The 16,675-nt window shown below is 36.3% G+C and overlaps 1 protein-coding gene across 7 annotated transcripts in view; it reads right to left on the bottom strand.

Moving 5' to 3' along the window:
- Window positions 1-16,675, bottom strand: part of LOC100770202 (neurofibromin) — a 235,751-nt gene that overhangs the window by 92,044 nt on the left and 127,032 nt on the right. For 4 of the 7 annotated variants that reach the window (XM_027426535.2, XM_035447929.1, XM_027426533.2 and 1 more), the window contains 6 exons: window positions 15,870-15,932; window positions 10,653-10,811; window positions 9,721-9,818; window positions 8,134-8,280; window positions 6,126-6,272; window positions 4,545-4,655 (listed from right to left, as the gene is read on the bottom strand). In XM_027426535.2, coding sequence (XP_027282336.1) covers window positions 4,545-4,655; window positions 6,126-6,272; window positions 8,134-8,280; window positions 9,721-9,818; window positions 10,653-10,811; window positions 15,870-15,932 — 725 coding nt within the window. Of the gene's footprint in view, window positions 1-4,544; window positions 4,656-6,125; window positions 6,273-8,133; window positions 8,281-9,720; window positions 9,819-10,652; window positions 10,812-11,367; window positions 12,799-15,869; window positions 15,933-16,675 lie in introns of those variants that run through there. The other 3 variants (XM_035447928.1, XM_027426534.2, XM_027426538.2) reach the window with 3 other exon arrangements.

Raw genomic sequence — 16,675 nt, 5'->3', positions numbered from 1 at the left:
ATGCTAACAATAACAATTCCTATGGTTAATTATCAGTGTGTTAGGAACTTTAGATTAGGTGATGATTCTAATTAGTTGAGCTACCAAGAGTAAAGTGACCCAGGAGAACCCAAACAAACTGACTACAGATAATCATTTGGGGTAGCCAGCTTAAATATACAAATTAAGTCTTGTCCCTAGATTCTGATGTGGAAGTTTGGAGGGCATATACAATGTTTAGTTATTCAGATTTTTCTGATAGATAGGTTTGAGCTTCCCTTGATAGTTAAGTATTGTTAATACTATCTCAGAAGATTACTGTAAGGATTAAACAAAAAATTATGTAATGTGCAGCTTGTCTGATGTAAAGAAAGCATTAAGTAAATGCAAATTATAATATGTATTAACGTGACAAGAAAACTTGTGAAGAACCCTAGTACCCCACAGAGGAAACTCTCCACTGAAACGCTTAGGTTTTAAAATTTTAGGTTAAAAATAAAAAAAAAGAGACCAATGACAGAAATATAATATTGGTCCTCTACATTCTCCAGGCATGTCCACTCTCCTAAGAGAAGTAATATGAGCAATGTGAATGTCCTAGTGCTTTGTTTGAAAGTGTGTATCTGGGTGCTGAGCCCTGGACATCATGCATGCTGAACAAACGAGTTACTGCCGAGCTACACACCCGGCTCAAAAGTCAACACTTGTATAGTTATATACAGTTCTCTGTGGACAGACAGTCTCTGTCTGTCTGTGTGTGTGTCTGTCTCTCTCTCTCTCTGTACTTTGCAAGAAAATGTCAGAGTCATCTTTTATGGGTCTCCTTGTTTGTAAGAAAAGTTCTCATGGTAGCCAAGACTAGCCTTAAACTACCTATATCCAGATTGGTCTTGAACTTGAAATTCCTGTTTCGGCCTTTCCAGTGCTGGAACTGCAGGTTCACCACCACATTGAGCCTTTCATGAGTCTTTTAAAGGAACATGGAGAGAGTTTTATTACTTCTGCCTGCTCACTTTTCTTCATCTGGGTATTGGCTATCCAATTTTCCTTTGGGAAATAAACCCTGCTCTCATCCTTGCCTTTCAGTTCATGCCATCCATGTGTACCTGGCTTTACCACTGAGCTCTAACCATAAGTTCATGATCAGGCCTAAAGAGCCAAAGGGACCATCTTCCTTGCTAAAGTGATGGTCCTGGAAACTGACATGTGTCTTAGGACAGTCACTGGTGAACAATGAATAGCTACATTTTGAATTACATGACTACTGGGCCAGGACATGCACTTGGCTTGGAGCAGCCAGGTCTCTATTAGGTGGTCAACATCTAGCACAGAAAGTCTTCCTAACAAAGATGATTTTCAACTGACCAACATATTTCCTCTCAGGAACTTCAAGTATGCAATGCTGAGGTAATGAAGGGGTCACTGGCTGAGCTAAAGTTGAAAAGATAAGGAAATCAGAAAACCATGTAATGAAATTAAACACAAAACCAAGAAACAAAGAGTGTATATTGGTTTTCACAGGAACTATGGTTTACTTCTATTTCCATCTGGGATGGCTCTACTGATTCATGCTTTTCTTTGGGCCCATCTTGTGGTGATATATTATTTATGATTTAATAAAGCTTACTGGAGGGTTCAGGATCTAAAGTCAGCCACAAGCTATAGAGGTCAGGCAATGGTGATCCACACCTTTAATCCCAGCAGCCACACTAGAAAGCCATAGAAGCTGGGCAGTGGTGGCATACACCTTTAATCCCAGGAATCAGGAAACAGAGGCAGATGGATATCTCTGTGAGTCCAAGGCTACCCAGATCTATACAAAATGAATCAGTGTAAAAGAGAATTGGAGCTCATGCCTTTAATCCCAGCCCTAGAGAGGTATATAAAACACAGGACCCCAGTGTCTCAGGCTGCATTCAGAGATTAGTCTCCAGCCACGTTGAGGAGAACCTTGTGGAGACAGGATCAACCCTTTCAGTCTGAGATAGAGAAAAGAGCTATTGGCTTGGCTACTTTGCTTCTCTGATTTTCAGCTTGAAGCTTGAACATCAATATCTGTCTCTGGGTCTTTTATTTTTCAGGTTACATATCCTCTTGAGAAAATAAGAGAAATTTGGTAACAACCAAAGCGTGAACTAAAATAACTCAATTGATATATCAGATCTCACAGGTAAAAATCAAGACTCGGTGATTTAACAACAAAGACAGAAGAAAGGGAAATATTTGAACAAGTAAGAAATAGAAGGGACATTGAAAGAAAACATGGTATGAAGATAAGGCCAATTTGACATTAAAACCTGAGATGTCTGTAGAGATCGGAATCCACAATTCAAAAATGTTTCCTAATGCATAGTAGTCTAAGCCACTGAAATACAGGAATGCCCTCGAAGGAGTCAGACTCAAGAGTCCTTGACAAGATGACTGTACAGACAAGGCTTTCACTTACTACCAAGACAATGAGAAACAGGGCCCTGCTCTGCTCTTTCTACTGTGCCCATTTATCCTGGAGCTAAGTATCATATCCAATAAAAAACGAGGGCCAGGAGGAGCTCTACTAGGTCTTAGAAATGAAAAGGCACCAGGCATGGCTGTAAGACCAGCACTCAGGGGCTGGTGAGATGACTCTGCAGTTAAAAGCACTAGCTGTTTGTCGGAAGAATCTAAATTTGATTCCAAGATCCCACATGGCAGTTCACAGCTGTCTCTAAATTCAGCATCAGGGGATTTGATGCCCTCTCTCTCCTCTGAAGACACCAGGCACACCTGTGATGCACAGATAAACATGCATGTTCAAACACATTTGAAAAAAAAAGGCCAGCACTGAGGAGGCTGAGGCAGGATGATCATGAATTATAGGACAGCCAGGCTATTTAGTGAAGCCCCATTTCAAAGCATAAAGCAAAACACTAAAACTACAAAGTATTGAAAAGTTGATTTATCAAGGTCATATCAAAAAAGAAAAAGAAGACCTTCAACTTACACATAACTTTGTTACAAAATCATACACAGTAGTTAACAAGTGAACTTCCTTCCTTCTCAATGAGGAAGGGTCAGAACAGCTAAATAGAAGCAGAATGGGAACCCCTGGAAACTTCAAGCCCATGCTTTCTAGGCATAATATACAGCTGTGGACAACCCACTGAAAGCCAGAACAGTTTGCTTTCCTCAGCATTACACTTTCTTATCCTTAAGGAGAAAAAGAAAATCCAGCTTTCACACCTCCACCTTTTGCAGCTGTAAAGTACTAAGAACTCAAAGGGGGATGGGAATTGAGGTACACATCTACCTTCCTCTTCACCAGTCTTTCCTACTTAAATATGATAGGGAGTCAAGACACTGTGGGAGTGCTAAAGGTTAAAGTTGAAATACAAACATGACTTATCTTAAGTACAAAAGAAAATTATTTTAGAAAGAGCAACTGAGACAAGAACAGAGTTTCATGCAACTATAAGGGTTTTTTTTTTTTTTTTTCTCCTTCCCATTTTCTTTTTTGAGATAAAGTCTCACCCTATAGCCCAGGGTGACTTCCTAACTCAACCAATGCTCATGCCTCAGCCTTCTGAGTGCTGTTAATTAGAAATGTGCCACTACACTTGGCTAGAATAAGATGGTCCTTACAGTTGTTAAAAAGGACTAGCAAAGATAAATGTGATTTCTGCAACTTTCTTCTATTCCCTGGTTCCTGGTGCTCTGGACAGCTAAATATCTAGTTAAATGAGGCCCTCATCTTCCATCCTTCTTTCTTCTCCTACTTTGTAAGATTTCTCAGCCACTGTCAGGTTTTTGCTATTATAACCATCAAGTAAATTAACATAATTACTCAATTTTTGTTAAGTTTGGGAAACTCAGAAAGACTAAGTCCTCTAGCTGCTGGGCTGCCCTTTGCATTTCCACATCCCTAGCTACTGTGTAGCATTACTCAATATTCAAATTTCAGCCACCTTGAGGTATGCCGTTCCAATGGGAGGCAGAGTCTAACCAAGTACCATCCATGACATACTACTTTTCACAAGGCAGGGGAGGCAATGCAAGCCCACTGCCATGGAGAAGGAGGAGTTCACAGCATGACTAACAACAACATAGTCTATTTTCCAAGCCACCCCTGTCCATCTTTACATACATTTCCCTCAGCTCTCAGAATTATTTCTTAAATCATCCTGATGCAATCTCAAACAATACATTGTTAAGAATTCTCGGAAACAGGTTCTACAAGGTTTTTCTTCTTAAAAGGGGGAGATACCAATTGTTTTGTTACAGGTATTACAAAATCAGCATATACTTGAAAACAAACGAAGGTTCTTTCTGACCTTTCTCTTTGATAATAATTCCCTGTGGTGGTATTTTAACATCTGATGTACCAGAGAGACAACAATGTGAAGCAAGTAGTCTGAAACTGATAGCTAATAGTGAGCAGCATTTTAAAATAGATGGCTGACTATCCAGGAAAGTGTATCTTTAAGGGCTATTAATTCAAATAGAAAAAAAAAAAAAATCCAACCACGTTTCTTCATTTGCTATCATTTAAAAAAACCCACACTCAAAGAGACTAAAATGTTATCTCTTACCTCCGTGCAACATAATAAAAAATAGGATTCCCAGCTTTGGAAGTGCCAGCTTGGTAGAAGATGCTTAAAGTTTTCAAAGCCTTGAACTCTTCCTTCTCATGTACCTGATGCCTAAAAGAATGAGCAGAATCACTCAGAGGCTTTATAGAGATTACCAAGCAGATAAAATACTGACAAAGCAACAGGTTTTCTGAAGGGTAAAATGTTAAGGTGTTGTCCTGAGTCATGAGAACTTTCTTGGGGCTACCAAACAATACTGCTGGACAGGGAGACAGCCCAGGATTATCTTTTACTCATGGTATATTTTTTCCCTGATAACAGTTTTTGAGTATTTTTTGCAAGCAGTTCATTAATCTTCTCTTATATATGAATTTTACAGGGATGAAAATAGCTTGCTTCCCCTTTGTTTTCTTCCTTGATTTGTACTAAGTGTATCTTCACAAATAGCATGAACATCTTTTCCCTGATGATTACCCAGCTTTTATTTTGAGTCTGTCCTAGTCTCCCTGGTTATGAAAACTTTTTTCACATTAAATTCCTGTATGTACTGAAATAAATTTCTGAAAGACTATGGCTTAGGTTTTATAGTCTGCTGAAACTCTGTGTGCTTCTTTTATAAGTTTTAAGTGATTTATAAACCCTAGGATATGAATGAAAAATTCATATCCATTATCTCTACCAATATATCACCTCTTCCTATTCTTACTAAATGTGGCTTCTGTAATATTTACTAGACATACATTGAATTGATCCTCTCATTCTATCTTTCCTTTTCCTCATCTCATCTCTCTCCAAAACAGGATCTTACTATATTAATGTAATTCTTGTACATTAACTGACTGTCAAATGAGAGCGTTTTCTTTCTGTCTTCAGCACATACTATGAATTAAACAACCAACTCACAGCCTCAATACAGCATTTGTGAAATATAAAAAGAGACATATTTAGCAAACATCTAGTATGTGTCTAAAAGTGAGAATCTTTGAGTTCATGGATTAGATTCCTCTACATGAGATGCAAAAACAAATGTCCACAGAAACATTTGTTGTAGATATATTGAATATACTGTATTTTCTAGGCCTTACTCTAAAGGAGGTTAAAACCATTAATGTTTTAAAGGATTCAAAGTTAGTATGATAGAAAGAATTTAGAACTTAAATTCAAAAGAACCATGAATCAGGTGTGAATCCAGGTCAATTATGTCTGTTATCTTCCTATTATGATAAGAAAATGTTACCTATATGTTCTTGAAAGTATTAAATGAAAAACATGACAAAGAGAGCCAGCAAGATGGCTCAGCCTGACAACCTGAGCTTGATCCCTGGGACACATGGAAGGACAGAAATGACTCCCATAGGCGGTTCTCTGACTTCATATACTAGCTGTGTACAAGGGCACACCAGCACACACACAAATAAACAAACAAATGACACCATTATGTTTATAAGGAAATCAACATATCAAAACAAGCAAACATGGTCACAAAAATGCAATACAAGCACTTACTAAGTGGTATGCTGGTAAATTTTGTTTCTGAACCCCGCCCCCCAATACAATCACCCTTTTAAAGTTGTCTTTTACCTGGTCATAAATTCCTCAAACTTGGAACTGGTAAGGTTAAGGCTGGACCAGTGTGTATCTGCCACGGGCTTGTGCTCCGGAGGACCCAGGTATGCAAGAAGCGTGGCCATCTTATCAAAAGGTCGTCTTCCAACAGCTTTATGATCCCTAGCAACAACAGACAATGCTCAGGAAATGGTCCTTCACATTAACTGGGCAGTCTAACATTCCTTAGACCATCACTGGTTGCTTTCTTTTTAACTACTTATTCCTTGCTGATTTGTAAGCAATATTAAAAATACAACCATTTCCCAACTATAAAATTGATTATTAAGTTAATTTATTTTGTAGAATTGATACTTGTAACATTCTCATCTACTTTTTCTTAGGGTAAAATGACTCCATCTTGAAAAACAGTTTAGGACATGGGTATATGTAACCACAGATAATTTGAATATTTTTGATGTACCTACCTTCCTTCCGTCCGTCATCTGACCTTTTTTCTTTGAACAGGGTTTTACTATAAGTAGTCCAGGTTGGCCTCAAACTCATTATTCTCTCCCTTGGCCTCCCAAGTTCTGGGATCATACCCCTGTATACTATCATACACAGCTCAAAAGTATATGTTTTTAAAATTTTGATTTTTTACTTATGCATATATGTGTATAAGGCCAGAAGTGGGTATCATATCCTTTGGAGGTGGAATTAAGAGACAGTTGTGAGCCACTTGACATGGCTCATTTATTTGAATACTTACACAGTGTTCTCTCTCTCTCCTACCTTCCCTCCCTTCTCAGCAAATAAAATATTATTAAGACCGTGTTTATATCAAAATTACATGATGCTAAAAGCTATTTGACAGACATGAAATTGTCAAATCATTGTCTATATTTTCATATTTGAAATATATCATTTTTTAAAATAGCACATTTAAAATGCTCTTAGCATCAAACTGCAAATACATATTCAAATCAAAAAAGAGAAGAGAAGGTTCATATTTAAAAGTTCTAGGTTATTTTCTTGTCACGAGGATGAAAGCACTTCCTTTTCCTATTTTAGTGACACATGTCAGTCATATCCATGCCTACTTTAATCCATTAATAATTCATAAAGAATTAATAAGTCTTGTCTTTTAAACTCCCATCTCATAATTGTTTAACCATAGCATTATGGTCTCCTGTTTTCTCACAAGTGAGTAAACCATTTTTTATTGGCAGATAAGGGAACTCTTCAGACAGAAATTGAAGCCCTTTACAATCCTATATAATTAAAAAAGAACTCTCAGAAAGGACAGCATGTAATTTATGTCACAAGAAGTGTTGACTAAAACAGCTAATAAAATAATTTCAGTTACTGGATCTGTTTTCTCTCTTTTACATTCCCCCACCCCTCTCTTTGGCATTCCCTATTTCTCTTTTGTATTCCTTCTCTCTTTTGAGACAGGGTCTTACTATGTGGCCCTGGCAAACCTGGAACTCTCTATGTACACCAGCCAAGCTGGCCTCAAAATTAGAAATCCACCTGGGATTAAAGTGTATGGCACCATGGCTGACTGATTTGGTATTTTCTATATGAAGCATTATTTACATGCACATAATAGTATCACAAGCTCTACAACAACAACAGTGTTGTTGATCATGTAACATCAGCTGGTTTAGCCATATGCATGTAAATCTGCATTTCTCTTTCCAAATCACAATTCCTAAGGCAAAAAGCTGCAAAGAAGGTTTTATTCGGGATCAATAATTTTATAAATGGGGCTGGAGAGATGGCTCAGAGGTTAAGAGCACCGACTGCTCTTCCAGAGGTCCTGAGTTCAATTCCCAGCAACCACATGGTGTCTCACAACCATCCGTTATGAGATCTGGTGCCCTCTTGTGGTGTGCAGATATATATGGAAGCAGAATGTTGTATACATAATAAATTAAAAAAAAAAATCTAAAAAAAAAAGTCTGTTTGTTTAAAAAAAAATTTTATAAATGAAATTTAAACTAAGTGTTTAATTTTCACCAAGACTGAAAATGCATACCTGTTGCTGGAAAGATACTGGCCAATTTTCTCCTGATTGTTCCAAAGCAGCCGATGTAAAGCAAGCACATTGCCATCACTGATGAAGGAAAGACTATGATTTACAGCATCACTTGTGGGACAATCTGATGCTATATCAAGGAAAAATCTGCAAAAATGCAAAGGCATTACAGTTTTTAATACCAGGCATACTCAAACTTACATAAGCATTAAATTTATAAAGCCTATAGTAATATACTAATTGTGATTGCAAACGAGGAGGGCTTCTGCCCACAATAACTGTCCCTAAACCAGACAAGAAGCATAAGGAGAAAGTTGACTTTCCATTTCTGATACTCAGTTTCCACTTCAGCATCAAAGTTGGCTCCAGAAGTGGGAGAACAACAAATTTAGGTGGATAAAACACACTGCCTGCCTATAAGAAACAGGAGGGGAACTTTGGTTCCCTTAACTTTCTGTGAGCAGTCACCAAATTATTTTCTGCCTGAAAATAGCACTCAGTTTCCCCCCAACAGTTTCTAACTCAGCTCCAATTTCTTAGTAGAAAGGCCAGAAAGAGCTGTAATGGTGACAGACTGGAAGAGCAGCTGCAGAAGGCCAGTGAACACATCAGTGACATCAGCTAGGTCTCCACTAATGAAGAGAGACTTCTGGGCATCAACATTTTCAGAAGGCACATGAATCATCTTTTGCCACACATCTTCTGTAAAAGCAATTCTGGCAAATACAATATTACCCCAAGGTTACAAATGAACCAATGACTTAGAAAATTAAAGTGATGAATTAGTTATAGAAATCAAGCAGAAAAATATTCTATAGTCGTAAAGCCTCAACAGTTGTTTCTTCATACAAAAATCTTCTGGGCATTGTTTTAAATTCAGATAAACTTCTAAAATGAAGCAACAAAAATAATTTTTCTTTTCTTTTCTTTCTTTCTTTCTTTTTTTTTTTTTTTTTTTTTTGGAGACAGGGTTTCTCTATATTTATTGCTTTGGAGCCTGTCCTGGAACTCACTCTGTAGACTAGGCTGGCATCAAACTCACAGAGATCTGCCTGCCTCTGCCTCCCAAGTGCTGGAAACAAAAATATTAACATTCTAATATATCATCTGTATTATTTGGTTTTAGTTTTCTTATTTTTAGGTTTTATTAAGTACACAGTGTTGTGCCTGCATAGAAGAGGGCAGCAGATTCCACTGTAGATGGTTGTGAGCCACCCTGTGGCTACTGGGAATTGAACTCAGGACCTCTTGAAAAGCAAGCAGACAGTGCACTTAACCACTGAGCCATCTTTCCAGCCCTTAGTTTTAATTTTTAATAAAAAGAAATTTGAACCCATTCTGCAGCAATGCCAAAGTTAGGAAATGCCAACAGTCCCTCTCAGTTTCCAAAGAAGGAAACTACTGTGAAATTAAGAGTATATAGACTTTTCACAATGTCTCATAATAAAGTAAGACAAAATGTGCTCTTCATCTAGAAAGGGTATGAGAAAAAAAATAAAATCATACATAGAAACTTAATGTAGCCCAGATACATGAACTGGAGTGAAATAGAAGCATGGCAACCACTTACAAATCAAGGCTGCATACCTTCGTGCCAAGTCAAAATTGCTTTTCACAAAATCATTAAAAGGCCTCATATGTTCTTCTTTTGTGAACAGGACATGATTAGCAATGCTCTGAAGTATCTAAACAATCAAACAGGATTATGAGTAATCAGATTATTTGCTATATGAAATCTATACATTAATATAGTCTCTAAAATATAAATTTCCACTGATATTTCTACTGGTAGTTCAAATCAATTATTCCTTATTCTAAAATTACCCTGGATATCGTTGATTCTTTTCAAATAGAAATATTATTACTTATACATGTTACATATATAAAATATATTTTAAAGTATCTCTCTACTGCATATATGTATTGTGTGACATGTGCATCCATACACGCGTGTTTGCAAGTGTATGACTTGGTAGATATGCATGCATGTGGAGGCTCCCTCGATCATTCTCCATTTTCTATATTGAGACAGTATCTCTCCGCTGAACCTGGAGCATTTGGATTCAGTTAGTCTAGCTAGCCGCTTGCTCCCGAGATCCAGGTATTATTGGCTGAATGCCATGCCCCCCTGACATTTACCTGGATGCTGGGGAGCTGAACTCCAGGCCTCATGCTTTCCTGGCAAGCACTTTTATAAAATGGCCCATGTTCTCAGTCTCAAATGCTAACAACAACAATAAGAAACACTACAATCTCTATTTCTGTTTCCAACTCAAATTTTCCAGAGTACATACACAGAAAAACCTCACTTAATTGCTAATATATTTTCCCATCACAGGGCCCATCAAGTACATATACGAAGAACTCCTCTACAATATAAACAAATAAAAACAAAAAGTACATGACTGAAAACCATGGGACTTTCAAAGGCCAACGGAAGACAAAGTATTTTGATATGAAAAACTAAAAATTTAGTTGGAAGGGAAATTAAACATTGCAAGAGTATCAAAATAATTCACCTTTGACATTAACTTCAAGCCCCTTTCGATTCTAGGTGGTGGCTTTTTATCTAAAATCCCTGCTTCATATGGCGAGACAATGGCCGGATTGATAAATCTGAGGAACATGGCACTTCCTACTGCACCGATGCTGTTCTGAGGGAAACGCTGGCTAACCACCTGAGAACAAGGAGTTGAGACTTGAGTAGACAGTTTGCACTGTAATAAAGAAGTGGAAACAAAATCTTGAAGGTCAAACTCTGCACAAAACATGAATTGTCAATCTTATGAATGACCTGTTTTTAACTTTTTCTCCCCAAACAGCAGAAAGTAAGGCTTATCCTTAACTGTAATCACTGGTAATTTTTAAGGCACAAATAAATACCCCCAAGAGAAGGGAAAAACCTCCTCATAGAAGAGACCTGAAAAAAGATTTTACTTTATAATCATTATGGGCAGCAAAAGTAGACTCAATTCCACACAAAGATCTACAGACAGGAAAGTATGGTTGACTTGGCAGGCCCTGAAGCTACATTTCTAGCAGCATACCTCCTACACGCCCTCTATTTAATGGAAGTAGTTGCACTTTGTACACCTGATAAAATACATATTTTAGTGTGGCTTACCATATACATTTTTTCTTAGATTTCTACTGAGTGAAAAAATTTACTTACAAGTCATGTTCCTGCCAGTAAACTTTTCTTCATGAGCATGCTTCCTACCATAAGGACCTACCTATTATTTAAACCACTGGAAAAACAGGAACTCTTGGAGACCTAAAAGAAAAAAGGATCCCACCAGAAGACAGAACGCCCATGTCTACGCCAATTTATTCTTTGGCTTAATAAGCAAAAAGTTTCAGGGCTCAGGAAATAGCTGCCTGGACTGAAAAGTAATACAAAGCCAATGTAAATGGGCCTATCCGCTATAGAAAACATTCTGCACAGAATATAAAGGAACAGACACACCAGACTGGGAACACTGTCATAGAATTAACCCACCTTCATCTCTTCCTAATACCTCCCATTTTAAGCTAATACATGGAAATGGAATTGTTCTAGAATTTAATTTTTTATATATCATATATCAACTTATTTTTATAATTTATTTGCGTGGTTTTCTCTGAGACAGGGTTTCTCTGTATAGCCCTGTCTGTCCTGGAACTTGCTCTGTAGGCAGACCAGTGTGGACTCAAACTAATAGAGATCCACCTGTCTCTGCCTCTTGAGTGATGGGATTAAAGGTATGTGCACCAACACCCAGCCAAATTTCTTTTTTAAAAGAAAATAAAGGATACTTTAATCTCTAAAGTTATTCTAGCTTGGCATGGCTGTGATGGTAGAGGACTAGCACCCATAATTCTGGAACTATATGGATAGTCCTGCATCTCAAAGGTTCTCAGGGTGGGGAAAGGAGAAAATGGGGTTTATATGCAGAATTACATAACACTTATCTTTACCAGGTGTCAGTACTTGTCATTAATTCAAAGACTAAATTCCAAATTAACTCTGGCTATTTCAATTCACTCTGGCCCATTTTGTGTTTCACAGGATCCGTATTTATTTAAATTATTACTTCATTGTTTTTACATGTGCATGGTCATTTTGCCTGCATATAAGTTCTGTACACCATGTACATGCCTTATGCCTGCAGAGGCCTGAAGTGGGTATTGGATCTCCTGGAACTGACATTACTGATGTTGCAGAGCTATCTATCATTTAGGTGTTGGGAACTGAACCTGATCCTCTGGAAGAGCAGCCAGTGCTCTTAACCACTAAGTCATCTCTCCAGCCTGAGGGTCTGTTTCTTAAATGTGTCATTACATATAATCTCAAAATAATTTCCTATCATTTCTGATGAAGAAATAGGAAAGATTTCAGCAAATGATCTTTGGAGGTGGTCACAGGAACTGGCAGCACAGAGCTGCACATGTGAGCTGCATTTTCCTTTTTACTTACACTGTGATGCTGAAGGAGCTCTGGGTTACCGTTCTTTTGGGTGCTTACAGCACACAAGGAGAACAACCTTAGGAAATCAGGGAAACTGGGAAGTTGGCTAAATATAGATGTCTTTTGTAGCTGAAATATAGTTCTAGATACAGAAATAGGAAGACGATCCAAATAAACTTACTCTTCTAGGATAGAACTTAACCGTTGGGAACTACAATCTGATAAAAAGAAAGCAAAGACAAAATTCATCACATAATTTCAGAATGTGGAAAGACAAATACTGACACTGAATTCTTTTAAAATTTCCAAATTTTAGTTAAAAGATACAAAAGTATCAATAAACTAACAAGACCATAAAGTGTTTTGGGAGCAAACCATGAAGAAGGAAGAAGACCAAAAGTGCCTTTTGGGGAGTCATGCTCCCAGTCCACCATGTACTTAGATTTAACTTTAAGCGCATGGCTTTAAAAATAGTAATATTTTCAGTTCAATCCATTAAAACCCTGATATAGTTTTAAAAGACCCAACATCATAGTTTGCTTTAAAGAGCTAGTTCATTTTTTAAATGTCTGTGAAAAGTGTCTCATAAATGTCAATAATGGCTGCACACAGACAGCCTTTAAAATGTGTTTGAACGCAGTTGTTTAAGAAGTTGGGTGTAGTGAAGAACGCTCAGGCAAGAGAACTGCCGTGAGTTCAGTCCAGCTTGGGCTATGCAGTAAGACTTGTTTCAAAAACACAACAACAAAACAGGTAGCTACCTGCTGGTTTTCTCTAGAGAAAAGATCTTATAAAGCATAGCTTACATTGGTTCCTGGCTTACATTTGAAATACTCAGCATCTGAACTTAAGGAAAGCCTGAGTTAATTATTTCAAGAATGTATTATAAAATTACTGAAAAAGTATTTCAACTTTTAACAATGTTCTACATCTTTAAAAATAACTGATTTTAAAACTTCATGTTTCAGGAAAAGTTTCATATACTGTAAAATATGTAACTCCTTAATAGCGATATCTATATTGTTTGAACTAAAACCTGACAAATTTAATACCAATATAAAAAGTTTCATGAACCAATTTATGAATTTTTCTTTCACCACTACTTAACATCAATGTAATTTTAACCAACATTACATAATCAAGCTTTGTTTTATTTTGCTTTCCAACACAGGGTTTTTCTGTGTAGCCCAGGCTGGTCTCAAACTCACAGATCCACCTGCCTCTGCTTCTAGAGTGCTAGGTTTAAAAGCATGCGCCACCATGCCTAGCACGTTGTTCTTTATTTCTAAACCTATAAAACTCTAATTTGGATCCAAATGATAATCTACATGTAAGATCAATGCTGGGTGAGTCTATATACTGAAACCAAGCTGATGCCCCTTTACTTTCCTTGGTAAAGTTGAACTACAAAAATCAGATAACCAATTACACATCAGCAGAGGAAATCCTTCGAAGTCTGCATTAGACAGGCGACTTCTACTGTAATCTAAGTACACAGTAGGTTGAGTATGACAAACTGAATCAACTGTAATGTGTCACCATAGCTAAACACCAGAAACTGAACTCTCTGTATTTCATTTATTACAAACAAAGTCTGCTTATTCTTTAAAGAAAAAAAAAAAAGATTCTGTTAAACAACTTAAAAAATGGCATTCTAAATTGTATAATGTCTAGCTTGGCTCATACTATAGAATCTGTTCTGAAGTACTGTCAATTCAACCCTCTTATTACCTTGAAGACTATACCTGTGCTGAGAAACACATTTCAAAAATTTAGTGTTACCAGAAAAAAAATATGTATGTTATCATATAATATATATATATATATATATATATATATATAATATATATATATCTCAATAACTACTAGAAAAAATTCCAAGGAATAACTTTATATAAAACCATAATAAATGTTAGGAAAGCTATAAAACATGCTCTAGAGAAACACAGAAAGCCTGACTTTAATTATGTTATGCTACACAATGATATTAGTATAACACTAAACAAGAATGTTAGAAACAGCAAATTAATTTCCATAGTGGTGATGTATACTGTTAAACCCACAAATGCTGAGAATTAGAAGGCCGAAGCATTAGAGGAAAATATTTTAAGCAGGAGAGCCATTCAATCTAATCCATGTGTTCATAGATGATCAATTTTACTTAATGCTCAAAAAGAAAATTCTGGATAGACATAAAAATGAGTCTAAAGTTTAATTTAGTTCTGAATTTTAAATGCAACTATAAATGTAAAGCTTTATTGTATGTAAAGCTAAAGTAAAAAATGAAAGATGAAACCAGACAAACATGATTTTAAATTATTCTTTTTTTAATGAAATTACCTCCAACTTGTGAAAGTTTTCCTCACATCATTCTCTACAATCATTTGGATTAAGTGAACAAAAACAGGACTAAACTGGATCTGGGTAAGTCATACCCACAGATGATAAAATGAATGCAAGTTACACTGTGAACAAATGATACTCATAGGAAGAAAATAATTATGGTGATCATAACTTTCTTCCTTTTACAGGAAAGCAAGGTCAGAGGCAGGCAATATATCCACGTCATATTTACACAATGAGGTGCATCTGCATAAACATGACCTCACTGAGTTTTCTTTTCAATGAAGTAATAATGTGTATTTTTCTCTCAAGTAAAAGTAACTTCAGCATTAAAATTTCTATAATCTAAGCACAAATGTCTAAATCATGGATGGCTAAGATCATCAAGGTAAAAATATAATGAATAAAAATTAAAATTTAGCAACTTTTAGATCAGATTTAGAAAGTGGTACTTGTTTTTGGTAGCTCTAACATGTGCAAATCCTGAGTTTGATGCTTAGCTCCAGAAGGGACAAAAAGACACATCCCCACCCATAATGTCTTTATTAAGAAATGCTTTTGTTTCTAAAAAAAAAGAAACCACTCACATGACCTGCAAACAAGAAGCAAGAATGAAGACAGTCAGCATCCCCTAAGGCCTTGAAATTAAGTTTCTTTTGCATTCATTTACAATTTTGAAAATAACAATAAAATTAGATCAAGGGTAGTCAATGTAATAAATGCACACAAAATGCCTTTGGGATAAATCAAACCAAAGGAACACAGAGAATGTTTCAATGTAACTTAATTCCAGGGTTAATTGAAATGAGAGCTATTTTGTGCCAGAATTAGTAGAATGATTTTACAGTGAAGGTCAAATAGCTGAAGTGAAGATGTTCTTAACAAATAGCAAAGATTTGGGGTTTGCTTTGAAAGAAACAGCTAATAAAAAGTTCTCCAAACTTACTGATTTTTTGTTTTCCTTTTTTTCTTTTACTGTAGCTTTATTCAGTAGGGAGTGGCAAGTTGCCTACAGAACAGAGATGAGCACAAACAAGTCACAGCACCGACTACATACAGCAACAAAAACAATGTTGGCTTGTACATAAAATTACATGGTAAAATGTAACACAAATGGAACCAACAGAAAAGTAGAAATCAACTGAATTTTGAGGGATGAAATTTAATCCTGGACTTTAGTTTTATTCCACTTTTAAGCCAAGCATGAAGTAAACAGCAAGAAATGTTGAGAACCAATCATGTCTACTATTTCTGGCTATAAGTCACAGAAAAGCTGTCCTCAAGCCAATCTGAGGAATATTTGCATTTGAGTCAATTCCTAGCTTTTGATAAGTTTTACATAAAATGTTTGTTATGAAGTAGACCACACACTGAAAACATTGTGTCTACATAATTTTTCTGATATATAAATACTTCTCTGTGTATCCTTCAATTGACTTAAGAGTTATTTTTCCAATACCTAACAGTTAATTAAGATTTTATTACATAAAAATTAGATGGCTACATATGAAAAAAACAAACTTTAGAGACACCGTAAAGGAGTGTTGTTATAAACTCACATCTTCCAGTGTGTGTAGAGTTCTCCCTGAATGGTGCTACTCAGTTTATTAAAAGCTGCTGTTTTGGGGAGAAGAATGTTAGCATCAACTAGGAAAAGAGGTTAATTAATGTCAAAGTTAAGAAACTGTAGATAATATGATAGAATCAAACTTAAATCTGATTAAAATTTTTACATATTATAGATGACTATCA

This window comes from Cricetulus griseus, chromosome 7 (genome assembly GCF_003668045.3).
Source record: "Cricetulus griseus strain 17A/GY chromosome 7, alternate assembly CriGri-PICRH-1.0, whole genome shotgun sequence".
NCBI lineage: Eukaryota > Metazoa > Chordata > Mammalia > Rodentia > Cricetidae > Cricetulus > Cricetulus griseus.
The sequence above is the reverse complement of the archived record's forward strand: the minus strand, read 5'-3'. Positions and strand labels throughout refer to the sequence as shown.